Source organism: Cheilinus undulatus, linkage group 7 (genome assembly GCF_018320785.1).
Source record: "Cheilinus undulatus linkage group 7, ASM1832078v1, whole genome shotgun sequence".
Classification (NCBI taxonomy): Eukaryota; Metazoa; Chordata; class Actinopteri; order Labriformes; family Labridae; genus Cheilinus; species Cheilinus undulatus.
The window spans coordinates 13,614,230-13,630,682 of record NC_054871.1 but is presented as its reverse complement, the minus strand read 5'-3'; the positions used below and the strand labels follow the sequence as shown (position 1 = coordinate 13,630,682).

Genomic DNA, 16,453 nt, shown 5'->3' with positions numbered 1-16,453 from the left:
AACACTAATTAAGAAGGCAAAGAGGAGCAACTTTAACAAGCCACATGCACAGCAGGCCCACATACAGCTAGAACAATGGCATATGATGCATTCATTATATTGTATGTTAGAAAAAGTGAATGTTTCGTGAACTTTGTAAACTTTCAGCTGCAAGGGAATGGTCTGCTTACCCTCATCATACCACACAGACAGGATAAATACTGAGAGGTTGGATTTAATGCGGTATACATGGTGTTTGGGTTGGTATGCACCAGGATATTGAGAATATAAACAACTTGGTAAACAGCCTGTAAACTCTTTGCACCCTGAAGCAGGCTGCTCCAACTCAAATCTCTCGATGTAGAAACATGTTGTACTTTGCTTCATTTTTATCCCCTTAATGCTCCAAAGCCCACCCAGTACCAACCATTTACTCCTATAAAGAGCCACGTGTTTTGTCACCCAAACACACTCAGTTTTTGACACAATCTGCCTTAATGAACACCGGTTCAAACAGCTTGTTAGTGCGGGTCACTCTTGGTCAGAAACAGCTTACAGCACAGTTTATCTGAATTCCTGCAGGATTATAAAGAAGCTCAACACATTCTGGGCCCCTAAAACACACGGATGTATAAATGCATGGTTTTTGTGGCTTCCTGACACAGTGCTATTAGAAGTCATGTTGTGACCTATTGGCCTATAAACCTGCTGAGCTCACACTGGCCTGGATAGTTGCTGTGCCTATGGATGCCATAATGAAAGCTAGAGCATTGTGCATTGAGCATGTAATGTTTCTGCAAGTAAAAAATCTAGTTCAACATTTAAAATTTTCAGTCTTGAAATTTGAATTTATTTTTATTTAATGGGGAAGATGCAATTTAAAACAGTTTCAGTTTAGAACAATAGAGTTTATTGCTACTTTCCAACACTTATTCCCAGTGGTGCCTATGAGTAAACACACTGTATAAAATATTCAATATTCACTCGCATACTAGAACTACTGCCTGGCTGTATGCTTCAGTGAGGTAAACAACTGACAGACAGTGAAACTGCAGTGATGGATCAAGGACAACGGCTGGGGTCATTTTCGACCTTGACCTCCCAAATGTCGATAAGAACCCACTAAGCTAGACTTCCTGTCAGCTAAGCTAGCTAGCATTCTGGTTGAAAGATAGCATCTGCCTGTCAAGCTATCTGTCAATCAAATGAGACGTGCAATCAATACGCAGTGAGGTTTTTTCCTAAATTTAATCAAAACAATTGTGGTACAAAAAAAAAATCACCCCCATACAGTGAGAGGAAATGAAGACATTAGCTAATGAGACACATTTAGTTTTTTGTGGTTGGAAAAAAAAAAAAGCTTTTTATGTGTGTTGTGTTCATGACTTCTGGTATTCCTGCAGCCAGCCTCAAGTGGACACTCGCTGTACTGCACTTTTTTGCACTTCTGCAGTGGCGTCATTTTTCAGGACCGAAGGTTGCCGATTGGTTGAGCAACTCCTGAACCAGAGACGTCAGAAGCGTCTCACCTGGGCTAAGGAACTTTTGCTCAGTGGTCCAAAGTTCTCTGGTCAGATGAGAGTAAAATTTGCATTTTATTTTGAAATCAAGGTCCCAGAGTCTGAAGGAGGGTCAGAGAGGCACAGAATCCAAGATGCTTGTAGTGATGGTTTGGGGTGCTCTGTCACCTGCTAGTTTTGACCCACTATGTTTTCTTAAGTCCAAAGTCACTGCAGCCATTTACCAGGTAATTTTTGAGCACTTCAGGCTTCATTCTGATGCCAAGCTTTATGGAGATGCTGATTTCATTTTTGTCCCTGTCAAAAGTACCAAAAACTGGTTAAATGACCATGATATTCCTATGTTTGAATGGCCAGCAAACTTGCTGGACCTGAATCCCATAGAGAATTTCTGGGGTAATGTCAAGCGGGAGATGAGAGACACCAGACCCAAAAATACAGACAAGCTGAAGGCTGCTATCAAAGTAACCTGGTCTTCAGAACACCCCAGCAGGGCCACAGGCTGATCGCCTCCATGCCACTCTGCACCAATGCAGTAATTCATGCAAAAAGAGCTCTAGGCAATTATTCAGAGAATACAATTTCAATTACCATACTTTGAAGAGGACCAACATTTCTTTATGAAAAAATCCTTTTTTATTGGTCTGATGTAATAGTCAATTTTTTAGATACTGAATTTTGGGATTTTATTAGCTGTAAGCCTTAATCATCAAAATTAAAAGAAAGAGTTAAAATTTTTCACACTGTTTGTTGAATTTATATGATACATGAGTTTTACTTTTGAACTACTAAAATATAACACTGTACCTTTAAATACAGTACATATAATGAGTAAAAAGTACTGTGCTGATTATTAAATTGAATGTATTAACTGACTTTTTGTAGTGACTCAGTCATTCTGAAGGAAAATTAATTCTTCAGAGGGTGCTGTGTGTGGCTCTGCTGGATAAGAGGCTGTGGGAAACACACCCACACTTGTTGGATTTGTCCTATTCCTGTTAAGCTCCTCACAGGCATTGGTCAGCTCCCTTCCTGCGAGTGTGTTTCCTGGCGCTGGTTGTGTCATGGCAGAACTCCCTCTGTAAGGACGGAGGATCTACACACACACACACACACTTCCAGAGTGAACTCTCGTCACTTGTTTTTGCTTCCTGTCCCTCCAGCTGCTCCGACCCTTCCCTCCCCTCTGCCTCTTTTTCTCCTCTCCTCTGATCAGTCCAGCTCTTTGCTCTCCTCCCTGTAGTTGTGATTGTGTGGTTTTTTTGGAGTGAGGGATGTGTTGTTCGGTGGGTTTCGCCCGGTCCCTGGGCCTGGCCCTGCTGCCTCTGGCTCTCTGCTGTATCGTGGCCAACCTGCTGCTGCTGTTTCCTATGGGAGAAACCACCTACATCAACCAGGACCGGCTGGCCAGCTACATCTGGTACTTTGGAGGACTAGGGGGAGGGGGATTGATGGTGAGTGAAAAAACTACACTTATAATAAGATGATAAGGATTATTATTTCTAGTGCTGTAGACCCAATTTTTAAACTTTGATTGGACATCACTCTGTGGAGGTGGGGACATCTCAACTTTAGTTGACTGGTACAAACAGTAGAACCTGGTCAATGCAGGGACTTATTTTAAATCAACAAAGGCCATTATTTTAGTTTCAGCCAGTCCAGAGTGACGCCGGCCTCTCACCTAATGACAGCTGGTTTAGTCTCCAGGCCCCTTGTGTATGGATGGAACATCCATAAGAAAATACCATAACGGCTCCCCTCTTCCAATCCTCAATCCTTCCATAATGGGATCAAATTTTCTTTGACTTCATGTTGTCCAAAGTCTGTTTTTCTGCCAAGAGAAGAATACCATGTGCTTTTTGTGTCAGGTGATAAACTTTGGTTAACACCAGGTGCACTTAAGGATAGAAAAATGCACCAAGAAGGAGGAAAGCTTTCTTTTGGCACCAAAGATAAAGATAAAATACCTTTATTTAATCAGGGCATGTGAAACCTTCATTAACAAATACGAAAAAACGCTGACCTGTTTTGACTTAAAAGGGACTTTTTCAAGGTGTGGAAATGTCAGGTTTAACTTTTTCCCCTTTAAATTGTGTTTTACAACTTGAATATTGGATTGAAAACCTTTTCATGGCAGACAAGAATGAAAGTAATATCTGACAATATTTTTTTCTTGATGTGTGATGCCATATATTTAGACAAAATCCTGATTAATCATCTAAAGCTTGGAACAAAAGCTCTTGCCCACAAGGTTGCACATCCTTCCTTCTGTTTCCTGAATCTGAAACCAGATCAGATTGCAGCTTCTGTAGTGTGACTTTAGTGTGCAATTTTTTTTTACTTAAACATTATATTTCCTCAGAATCCGAGCTTGTAATCAGCTCAGGTTTAGCCCTTTTTATATATTAGTTTTACCTTAGTTCTACCTCTCTATTTCTGCCAAATTATCGTACAGTTTGGGAGAGAGCTTTAATAAAAAAGCTGCAGCTTTGTAGGTTGAAGAGCCTGTTAGTCTAGTAAAGCTTTCATAGAGGCCAAAAATACAAAGATGACATGCCTGGTGATGCTTTTGCATCTTTTCCAGTACATAATAAAGTAATTTTCCCAGGCTGTGGAGGCCAGATGTCGTGCCTGTAGATTCAGCTGATGCCATTGTTAGTCTCTTGTGGAACTCATTCATATTAGTTCCAGTAAAGAGACAAATTCACTAACAGTACTGTGATTCTCTGTTTGTGTGGAGTCAGAGTGATTTCGTCTTTTATGGCTGAAAGATTTTCATATAAACCGGAATGAATAAGAATCTTTCAGAGCTTTTGTGCCATGTGACAGTAAAATGCACAGCTGTTAAAAAGCATCGTGATGAAGCCACATCCACTGGAAACCTTCTCCCTTGTCTTGTTTAGCAGACGCTGGTACATGCAGATACAGGATATTCTATTACAGACTGAAGCCTATTGTATTTAAATGTCTGCTTTAACCTAGCCTTCCTCATCCTTTTGATTCCTAAGAACATTATTTTAAAGTGAGAGATGATTAGATGTCACTTGTCCCCCCTTCAGCAATGTTCAGTCTGAGTGTTTGCAGTTCTGCGAGAACAATGAGGGGTTGTGTAAATTCACAGTTAATCCGTCTGCTCTACATGCTGCTGATCTGATGGGTTTATGCTCTGACTGAGCAGAAAGGAGTAATTCTTTGAGTTTAGTTTTAAGGAGGAACAGAGGAGAAATTGTGTTTTCTCAGACAAGATTAACCCTGCTGACCAGCAGAGTACTTGTGTTGGATACACAGTGTTAACTCTCAAATATTCTCATTTTTAGAAGTTGCTTTTTCCCTTTGGTCTGTTGAAGTTAGTAAAGCATTTGATCTGAAATAAAGAAATTAGTAATCAAATTCTTTAAGCATAGAGGTTTCAAACATTTCTGTTTAACCCTGTCTCTTAAAAATCCACAGTAGAAGTGCAAAGAAATGAAAGAAAAAGAGAAGAGGACGAAACAATGTTGAGAGGGATAATTACATTCAGTTGAGTTATGAAAGAGAAGTCTGGGCTTTCAATTGGTCCTTTTGTATGCCAAAATTCCTCTCCTGCAAATCTTTCACAATAAAAGTTAGGGGATTATGCCACTTAAGTTACTGAAGGGTTTGAGAAACAGCAAGAGTAGGCTAGATTTGAACGCAAATCCCAAAGACTCCCTGAATACTTCTGCATGTGAGCTGCCTCACTACTGATGGAGGCATAAGTTCAATGCTTGCACCAACCTAGCCTATGTATGATGGCTGGCAAGGGCAATTTGTCTGTGATAGCCAACATGGCTTCTAGATGGAGAAACAGTCTACACAGTTTGGGACAATGCAAAATAAATGGAAACATCCTGCAAATGCCAGAATGTTTTTGAAAAAGATTAAACAATTTTGGAAACAAATCAAGTTCAATAAATGATGCAAACTGGGAAAGTAACTGATAGCAGCTGGTGCTCTTGGCCTGTAGGGAGAACTCAGTGGAACAGAGTTATTGTTATCAACTCTGTGACTTTGAATGTTTTTAAAATCCTTCAAGAGGTAAAATTCTTGAACCCAGTTTTTTTGTATGCCACGGTTTAAGCGGCTATTTTATTATCATTATTTTTATTGTTTTCAAGCTGCTAAAGTTTGAGTGTTTTTGGTTTCTGGAACAGTGAATTTCTTCCATTCCTCATCAGGTCTCCCTTGAAAAAAGAGCTCTGATTACAGTGTTACTAACTTAGTTAAATAATTATTGATGGAAGACAGCTGATGCTAGATGAAGCCAAGCAGGAAATCAGTGTTGAAAAGAGAAGCCATTGCAGAGGTGCCAAAAACTGCAGTTCCTTTAGTGATCACTTGAGGCTGGCTGCAAAAGCCAGGAATCCCCATATAGACCCATATTAAAATGCCCATTTTTACAGCAGAAATAAACATGCTTACAGCCTCGTTTAAGAGCTGATTTTGGTCTGACTGGAGGTTATTTTTTTAACTGTGCTGTTTTGGTTTTGTTAGGCCTAAGTGCTATTTCTATATGAATAATAAGGGTCATGGCTGACTTCACTATTTATGTGTGTGGGTGTTTTTTAGTATTGCTGGGAGGGGCATGTGCACTTTTGTTGCATTCATACAATAACAATAAAAAGCTTCTGTTCTATTCTACTTGAATAACACTCTGGTGCATTGTGGCTGTTTGCCACGAGACTTAAGACTGACCCTGACTCTGCTCTTTGCTTGTTGCCAGGCTGGCAAAAAGTGAGTCTGGGTCGGCATTTCGGGTATGGCGCCTGCCACTGATGTGCTTCAAAACTTCACTTTAGAAACCAATGAGTGATGTGACAGAGACTTTGTCTACTTTTTGTACGGTCCATGTTGGAGTTAAAGATTGTGCTCAAGATCACACACTCATACTCTTCTCCTTATTCCTGTAGTGAGCAGACTAAAGTGGACTCAGTTGAGAACTCATTGGCACAATAAAAGACAACTGTGGACACTTCTACACTTCTAAAAATAACAGTAGACTTTTTCTGAAAATTTAAACTAAACCCAGCACATTTTAGAAAAAAAGCTGTGAGTTTCTAGCTAAATGATAACGCATATTTTTGTGTTGTATCCCAGTTATTTGTGCTTACAGACAAAGGTCATCATCAGGAGAAACATGCTACTTTGAGTTATATTTCAGTAAAAAATAATACCTCAAAATAAGAACTGATCAGTATTTTTGTCTTCTAAATCTACACTTTTAATGCTCGTCTCATCCATCCGTCATGTGTGAGAGCTTCTTAACATCACTTTCTGCTCATTACATCTTTGAACTGTGATGCATGATGGGAAATATTGTTGGGCTAGTAACCTTTGGATGTTCATTACTTTGACAATGCATTGTGGGATACAATAAGTGCATTATATAGGTCATGAAGATTCTCGCTTTGATTTTAAACATTGCAAAATGGCATATTCACCATGATATGATTTCAGACATACTTACCTAAATCTGGTAGTTTCTTTGTTTGGAGACTCTATAAGTGCATCCTTAAAGATTCTTTGTTCGAAGGACTCAGTCCTTTAAAGAATTTTGAGGATCCTCAACACTGGAACAGTCCTCCTACAGCAGTCAGTGACGTAGTATTCTTCAAAAACTGCCCTTCAGAGATCCTTTCTTGGCTTTGAGAAATGGCTGTTGTTTCTGAAATTGACCCTTTTTTGGCTCTCTGATTGGTCTGCTGGTGTGCTAATCAGAGGGCAAAATGACTTTTGCTGGTCCCTCATGTGACTTAGTTTATTTTATAAATAATTGATGGAATTCTTTCATACCCTTGGCCTTAGCGAAAGAATAAAGACAAAGATACAGCAGGAAGTATAAGGATGGCTTCAAATCTCTAAAAAATCTTTTAGATTTCTAATAAAAGCCTTAATTCATGGAAGACGCTGTGCTCAGACTACATGAATTCAGCCAGATTTTGGCCCGACCGAAATGTCACAGCTCATCGTCAAACGTTGAACCACACTATGCACGTCAGGGATGACAAACGGTCTTGTGTCAAAGATGTCCCATGGCCACAACTTGACATGATAAGCATGTCAGAATTTTTCTGGCATCATCTTCTAGTTTGACACCCTGGCCTGATGCCAGTGACATATACCCTGACACCTATTAATAGAAAAGCATGTGCTCCTTGTCTTTGGATCTTCATTTACCAGTATGAATCTGGACTTTTTCTTCCTCTGGGGATCTTATATGTAAATACATTGAAGCTGTATGCATTAGCTAGGCTAATTGGGCCTATTTACTTTAAGTTACCACATTCATACTTTTGTTCTCTCTGAAGGAGAGACAGTGCATTTTGTCCTCCTCTTGATACACCAGGATGAGTCCATGAATGTTATTCATAATCCAATATCCAGTCCATAATTGTTTCATGTGTTTTTTCTGTTCTGAGCAAATACCACTAACATCAAATAGAGCTCCTCCTTTCCACACAGTCATGGAGACAGCCGTGACGTCAGCGTACGATAAGTGGATGGACAAGATCTCTAAGATCAACAAGATTTTCATTGCTTAGTCTGACATGGTGCTGTCATAAATGATCAAAAAATGGTGTAGTCTGGGCTGCCCTTAAATGGATGGTATTGACTTGGCATCACCCACTATGTCAATTTCAGAGCCCTTTCAGTACCTCCAGATCAAGGAATTGCATCCTTGAAAAGATGGATCAGATTAGTTTCTTCTCCATTATTGATGGTTGATAAAGCCAACATCATAGATCCTGTTGTTGAGGGGAGGAGTAATATTTAGTTGAACTTCTTAGAAATGATAGCAGCAACAAAACAGCTGCCACTGAAAGCACTTTGATTCTCCGAAAGCTGAGCTCTGACAGCAATGGATTACATTAGTCCTTGACTTTATTATTTTACTATTATTATGAGATTACACTCTCCTCCCTTATTATTTCCTCTGTGAGCTTTTCCTTTCTTTGTGGAAATAACAAAACACTAAAAGCCAAAGAGCAATGTCAAGCCCTCTGAGAGGGATCTATCTTTAGCTTCCTCCCCTCCCTTCTTTCTCTCTCTTTCTCTCTGGCTGCTCTTCCCTCTGTAGTCTCTCTCACTCTCCTCTAAAGGACAGTGATTAAGGGGGATATCCCGGATGTGTTTGTGATCTTTGTCTGTGTGTTAATGTGTAAAACCTTGGGAACTTCCCTCCCTCTGGTGGGATGTGAATTGAAGTCTTCGATCACTGGTAGAGAGACAGTGGGACCGGAAAAGGAAACCAGGAGGAGGGAGCGAGGGACGGAGAAGAAGGAGAAGATTTCTGAAACAAACAGATGTGGGATTCTCTCTACTGCAGTTCAGTCATGTTACAGCTCTTGTTCCACAGATCAAATTTAATTTAACAATCAAAGAATACACAATGACATAGAGACTGCTTGCAGATGTTGTTGTAACATGGGCATGATGTGGACTGATTGTAGATAGACATAGATGTTTACAGTCAATTATAGCAGCTTAAGAAATTTTATTCAAAATTGTGGACCAGCATGGAATATTTCAGATGAATTTCAACCACCAGCTAAAAAACCCACACTTTTACTTCCTAGTTTCCTGTTTACCCTGCGTGATGAAAATATACAGGTAAACAATGTCTACATTTAAGAGCGCACTCACTTTAGGTCAGGAGTGTCAAACTCAATCACAGCAGGGGTAGAAATGTGTTAACCTGGGAGCTTAACCTGATATTTCATTTATTAACCTCGAACCTTAACAGGGTCAAAATTTAACAGTGTACTGTCACTTCTTAAACGAAACACTGATGATCAATGATTTGGGGATTTTAAAATGTCAAAATTATAAGTTAAAGGCTCAAAATCTGATATAAAAAGTCAAACTTATTAGTTAAAGAGGGAAAAGCATATAATTAAAGGCCAATATAATGTTTTAAAAAGGCATATATATGAGATAGATGGTCAAAATCATGACTTTAAAAGGTGGCATTTAAAGCATTAAAGCATTCAATTTTAAATAATGAGTTTTAAGGGTCAAAATATGAGATAAAAGTCAAAATCAAGAGTTTTAAGTGTCAAAGTCTGAGATACAAGACAGAATCAAGAGTTTTAAGGGTCAAAATATGAGATTAAATTGTGACATGAGTTTTAAAGTTCAAACTTTTGGCAAAAATTCTATATTGTGAGTCTATCAGGTCAAAATCTGGAATTAAAAGTAAAAGTTAGGAGGTAAATGGTCAAAATATGACTTAAAACCTTAAATTGTGAGTCTGAATGATTAAACATAAAATAAAAAGAAAAAATAAACATAATTTTAAGTCATAAATGTGAGATTTAGAATTAGAATATGAAATGAAAAATACACATTAATTTCTTTTCCACATCCTGACTTATCTCATTATTTTAACTCTTTTCTGTTTCAAAACTTTTATGACTTAACAAGGATGTTATGGCCCTCAGCCTTGAGTTTGACACCTCTGCTTGAGGTCATTTGTGTAATCCCTCAGCACATCTGACCCTCAAAGTCCAGTTTGACCAGTGTGGGCACTCTGCTGTGCTCTAGCACATCTGACCGTCAAAGTCCAGTTTGACCAGTGTGAGCACTCTGTGCTGTGCTCAAGCATGGTGTACTTCCTTGGATCCGGCATTGCTGGGATGGATGGGCTGTGGCACATTCCGACTGCTCACGCATGAGCAAAATAACAGGTACTCACGTAGACATTACTTATAATCAGTATGAGCTGATGCACCATCTAACCCTAGTATAGATATCAGGAGTGAAAGGGGGCTGTATCTGACCCACGCAACTCAGAATAAGCCTCAAAATGAGTGAAGCTACAGTTTTCTCTTTGTTCTCCGCTGTGCTGACTGTGGCTGTGCATCAACAAAGCAATTTTTGTACTACAATGCGGTGAAGTATGTACGAAAGGTAACCACTCAGGTCTGCTGAGGCTTGGAGCAATGCCCATAGAGACCAGTGGGGGACTGGGGAGGGGGGTTAATCATGCTTCAGCATGGTTTGGGACAAGTGGGCCTGGTGTGAGAGCACCCTGAGTCACCAAAAGCCTTCAACAATGGAAACACTTTCAAGGCAGACTTTAACTTTTTTCTTCAACTTGTATTTAATATCCATCTCAAAGTTATTCACATTTCATGTTTAAGCGTGCCATTACCACAACGGCCTTGGACACGTGATGTATATCAATTAGTTTGTTTACTTATTATTACAGGCAATTAAGGTTTAGTTCATAATGCTTCTCAGTGGCAAGGTTAGTGATTGAAAGGAGGCATAAAATATCTCTAAGCTCAATGTCTTTCTGTTTTTACCTCTGCCAAGGATGTTATGTGATCGGCAGGATTTGTTATTAGTTTGTTTGTTTTTTTAGCAACATAACTCAAAAAGTTATGAACAGATTTTTATGACATTTTCAGGAAATACCTGGAACTGGCCTTGATCTGAGTACACTTGAGCCCAGAGTCTGGCTCTGTTTAGTCAGTGTGAACAATCCATGGCCAGTTATCGGACTCTGCATAGGGAGGTGGTCTTTGGGGTGTTTCATGTAGACTCTGGCATGGTACACAAGAGATGTGAACACAATACTCTAATATGGGACAGAGAATAGCAGCAGCTATATGTTTTTATATATGTTTTCTGAATGCACAGTGGAAATCATAAGAATCTAGTCAACAAAGGGTCTGTTATGACTTACCTTACAGTTGATTGCAAGTTGCAGTCAGTTGCAAAAACAACTCTAAATGTCTTCTGTCTCCTCAAAAACCTTTGTATGCGTACAGCACAGTCCTGTTTCATCCTCTGTGCTGCATGGCAGATGTTGAGGTACAGGAAGAGAACTGTTGGCGTCAAAATCTGATTTAAAAAAACATCAACAGTAGAAGGATGGACTCCATTGCATGCATGAAACAGAAACTCTTAGCTTGTTTCTTGACACAAGTGGTGCCATCAAGTGCCATGCTTCCTTTTTTCTTCTTGGTGGATTTGCAAACAGCTACGTGCATACCCCCACCCATCATGTTTCTAATGTGAAAGCAAAGTAGAGGGGAGTGGGGAGCAACTGAGCCATGGTGTGGTACGAAACAATTGTGCCTAATGAGAAAGCACCATGAAGCTCTGAGTGTAGATAACAAAAGTTCATCTTTCATGGGAATACTCCTAGGAATTCTAGCAAAGACTAGTACCAGTTTTTTTTCCTTCTTTCTAATAACGTTCTTTTGTATTTTGTAATTTCAGATGCTGGTTCCAGCTGTGGTGTTTATCTCTTTGGGGAAATGTAGCTTCTGCTGGAATGAGAGCTTAATGGTAAGAGACCTGACAAACTTAATAACTAAAGTATTTTAAAATCTCTGCTTGTCTTAATCTGTATTAAACAGTGATTTCACTCTGGATCCAAGACTGATGCCATTGATGCAAAGTTCATTGATGAATAAATTGGCTAAAAGCAAAGAAAATGGTGGCAAGGCCCTGCATTTGCTATTCTTGGGCTGTACAACTGAAAGCAATCTTTCTCTCCCTTTAACTGACTTCCTTTCCCCTGTCCTTTCTGAGCCCATGGAGAATTATGCAGTACAGTAGTCATTAAGCCAGCTAACACTGTGTCTTTATGAGGTGGAATGCTAATGCTAATCCTGTGTTTATAATTCGACAAGGCTCCCATTGTTGGTTAACACTCCACAAAGTAAGCTTCGTTCACAACACAACATCCACAGCTGCAAGTGTGAAGTTCTGAATGGATATCCTTCTTTAATACCATGTCGTGTGTCTGTGTTGGTCTCCAGATGTGTGGGTCAGTGCTGGCAGCGGTGATTGGACTGGTGGGATCAAGTTACTGTTTGGTTATATCGGTGTTCACCTTGGTGCAGGGGCCCCAGTGCTTCACCTCTTTTGGATGGTCTTACCCCTTTGCAGACCAGGGAGGCAGGTATGGAGACTCAGTTAGTGATCATGTTTTTCCTCTGTGTCTAAAAACTTTTCTTGTGGTCCAATCAAAAGGTGAAAACCAAATGTGATTAAATTCATAATAAAAAACATAAAGAATCTTTCCTTTAAGATACTGAAACTAGGATAATTTTGACAGTGTTGCTTGATAAATTTCACATCTAATCAGACATCAGAATAGTTGATACATAAAGTTGGATCTGTCAGATTGCAAATACACACAAAAACATTGGAAATAAAATCAGATTAAACTTCCGTTTAGGGTTAGCATAAGGGTTAAAAGTAAGAAAAACCTGACCTGCAAAATCTGATTACAAAATGTTTAATTAAGCTGAGTAAACAGTCTGCTTACAGGAAAAAAGCTTGTCTTCCATGCAAACATTGTAACGCAGCAAGCATAGTTTATGTAGCTCTGTTAGCTGCATAAACTACGTAGATAACACAGCTAGAGCTAAACATACAAAGCAACTATGTAAGCTATGTAGATAACACAGCAAGCGTAGCTTAATGTTGCTAGCTTCGATAATGTAGCTGAAGCCAAGCTAAAGCTAAGTTCTCTATAAAGCTACATCATCTATGTAGCTGTGTTAGCCTTGGCTATGCCCGCTAAAGCCCATGTTGCTAAAGTCCATGTTGCTAAAGCTAATTTAGCAACATGGGCTTATGCAATGACATGAATTATGTAGTTAGCATAACTTTGTTAGCTTTAGTAAAAGCTAACAGTTTGCTTTGTTTGCTTGTTTTGATCTCATGTTGATATAGTGACGGGATCAATGATGGTCAATCTGTACCTGGACTTTTTTTTAATTTTACCTTTGTCCAGATGTAATGTACAGTCCCATATCATTTGACACACATCTCAAGTGACGAATAGCAGAGTGGCACTTGTAACAGGTACTGGGGATGGATCATGGCAGGTGCCAGACTGACTATAAAGTGTGCAACTTCAACATGGTCAGTCTGCACAGATAGAACGCTGCACACATTGACCCTGCTGAGACTGTGGATTAGCTGTGATTTAAGTATCACCTGCTTTATTTTAAAATGTACTCTAATTAGGACAACAATTTACCATGTAAACGCCATGATTGATTGAAGGACATTTGAAATGTTGGCTTGAAACAATAAATCTAAGTTTAATTGAAGTGCTAAATTGACGTAAAAGTAAGATAGTTTTCTCATCCACGAATAATCTGCTATTGCTTATACCATCAGTGCAGCTAATTAGAGAGAATGCAGGTTATAGGCAGTGTCACACTGACTGCTTTTTTAAAGCAGCTGACTCAGTCCACTTTTTTTACACTCTTAAAGAACATCAATGTTTGTTCTGTGATTGATTATGATCCTTTGCTCTCTCTCCATCTTCCAGGTATCTCTTACAACCAGAGACCTGGTCCCGGTGTCTTCAGCCAGTCAATATTGTTGAGTGGAACGTGACTCTTCTGTGCGTGCTCATGGGCCTGGCTGTGCTGGAGTTCATCATCTGTCTCATGCAGCTGGGAAGCGGTTTAGTCAATGCCGTCTGTCGACCTTTCTGCTACAAGCAGGAGTACAGTCTTAATGCTTAGATAGACCTGTGCATATCTGTATATACATTTACCTGTGGAGGCACAAGAGCATGTGCACACAGACATTCACAGTCAGCCTGTATACGCACCTATGGGACTTTTATGGGCACCTGCATACGCACAGCCTCCTCGTCTTATGTGTGTGTGAGTGTAATGCAGAGTTTTTACATAGGCACACATGCAGTCAAATGTGTCTTCACTCACAACAGTGCATCCACTTTGTATTCATGCTCTTGATTTGCCTTTTTAAAGTGGGAGAGCTCACTCTTCAGTCGTTGGGGTTTAAAGACAGCAGGTTGTGACACTTGAAAAGAATCCTTATTTTTCTTTTTTAAAGAACATTAAGAACTCTGATGACATCAACTCTTAGAAGTCTGTGGTCTTCATGTCAAGGTTACTCTCTTTCTTTATTACCATTATTTACTTAATACCTCGTTAATGTTCAAAAACGACACCATTATTTTATTTAATTAACAGCTGATACTGCAATATAAATCAATTTCAGGACTCCAGTGACATAATACCACAACTGTATTTTTAAGGTGTCACTGCATAAAGTGGCACACACTTCCATTATTTCAGCATTTATATTGATCCATCAGGGATGGTTTCATACTTTTGGCTCCAGTATTTAAACACCGGACCAACTGAGGATCAGAACAGATTTGTTTGTGTGTTTATACATTTGTTTTCAAGAGAAAACTTGTTATTGTTTTCTCTGTGTCTTTCCAATGCTAGGTCAGTGTTAACAGACATTTTATACATATTCTAGTGACATATTTTTATAATGTATGTTTGTTTGTTCTGCCTTGAATAAAAAAAAAACTATTTCCATTTTGTGATTGTGCAGGTGTTTTTTGTACCCATTGAAACAGACTCGGACTCCAAGCAAGGGTATTATCAGGACAAAATTCACATAATACTCAGTGGACTTTACCCTGAAATCCCCAAAGATGTCTGAGGTAAACAGAGCTCAGTGAAGCTCAGATTAAGCTGATACAGAAATGCTTCTTTCCTGCTATTCCTAATGCTGCTCCAGAAAATTCTTATTGATTAGTATTTAGTTTGTTTGAATGTTTGGGGCCTGCTTGCTGTGTTGTAACCGATTCCCGGACTAAAGCGCCCATCCTGGAGTTCCCAGAGTTGCCTGTTACTGAATTATGCAATAGTGGGATCCAAACTGAGCAAATGTGCTCTTCAACCCTTAGAGCAGAGTTTTTTAAGCAAATAAAAATATGCCCTCAAAGTGCTGATCAACATATGGTTCTAAGATGAAGTTTTTAATAAACAATTCTAAAAAATGATTAACTCTTCTTAAAGAGTAATAATTTTACCCTTAAACATTCTAAATAAAAGAAATTCCAACAAGTGTGGAATGGGGCTCTTTTTCAGCTCTGGCATTTTATGGCTCAGACCGGTCAACCAGTCAATGCCCATGTGTGGTACTCCGAAGCCAAGGTCAACCTCAATGGCATCTCTTTTGTCCAGGCTACCCCTGAGACTGCTGGTGTTTTTTGGGCAACACTACTACCTGCCCAGACAGTACCCTAGACCCTTGGTTCCCAACCTTGGGTTCAGAACCCTCGTAGGTGGGCACAAGGCTCTGTCTGCTCTGAGACTGTTAACATAAGATTTGCACATTACTGAAATCAGGGTAAAACTCACTGAAAATGAATGGTTCATGCAGTTATTTGGACAAGAGCATTTGTGTTTAGGGTTATTATGTTTGGATTTCAACAATAGAAAATAAAATTGATGTTAATTTTGACTACAATGTATCACTAGCTTTGCGTGTCTGTCCCAGAGAAACTCCAATTTTCTTGGATTCAAGTGGGGGTAACCTGACACACCCATAAACCTCCCATAGATGGTGTTTGGGAAAGGGCAGAGCCTTCGAAAAAAGAACTCGGAGGGTGATTGGATGAACATCCTGTATGTCACATCTTTACGGGCCAATCAGAGCAACAAAACACGTGACATCGTAGCCCCAAACTGATGTGCGCTGCTACCGATGAGTAAGCTCCATAGAGAATTCAATAACACGAACCATGGCGACTGTAGACATGTCAGTACACGAATTTTGTCGTTTATGAAAAGAAAACAACTCAATACTGTTCTTTGTTCTTCTTTTAACAAAGAAATGTCATCAAGTTCTGATAAAACTGACACTTTAGCAGCATCCACACTAATGTCTTCCGCCATAATTGCACCAGCCTCTTGTTGCTGCTTGCTTATGTCACGACTCTGCCCTAGGACATGCTTACTTGACACATCCATCCCTTTGTCTACCCTAAAGTTATGGACTTTGTGAGAACTAATTACTGTCTTCAGTTAGACACTAATTGAATAATTAGTCTTGTATACAGCTGTAAGAAGCTCAGCTTGTATGACTGATTTAATATCGCTGTACACCGATCCTCACAGCCCTAAAAC

General features: G+C 39.4%; 1 protein-coding gene across 1 annotated transcript; it reads left to right on the top strand.

The window, feature by feature from the left end:
- Positions 1 to 2,530: 2,530 nt before the first annotated feature.
- On the top strand, positions 2,531 to 14,854 carry tm4sf18 (transmembrane 4 L six family member 18). Its single transcript, XM_041790591.1, has 4 exons — positions 2,531 to 2,953; positions 11,748 to 11,816; positions 12,293 to 12,435; positions 13,822 to 14,854. The coding sequence occupies exons 1-4, from the start codon at positions 2,774 to 2,776 to the stop codon at positions 14,018 to 14,020; spliced, it is 591 nt and encodes a 196-aa protein (XP_041646525.1). The 5' UTR covers positions 2,531 to 2,773; the 3' UTR covers positions 14,021 to 14,854.
- Positions 14,855 to 16,453: the final 1,599 nt, after the last annotated feature.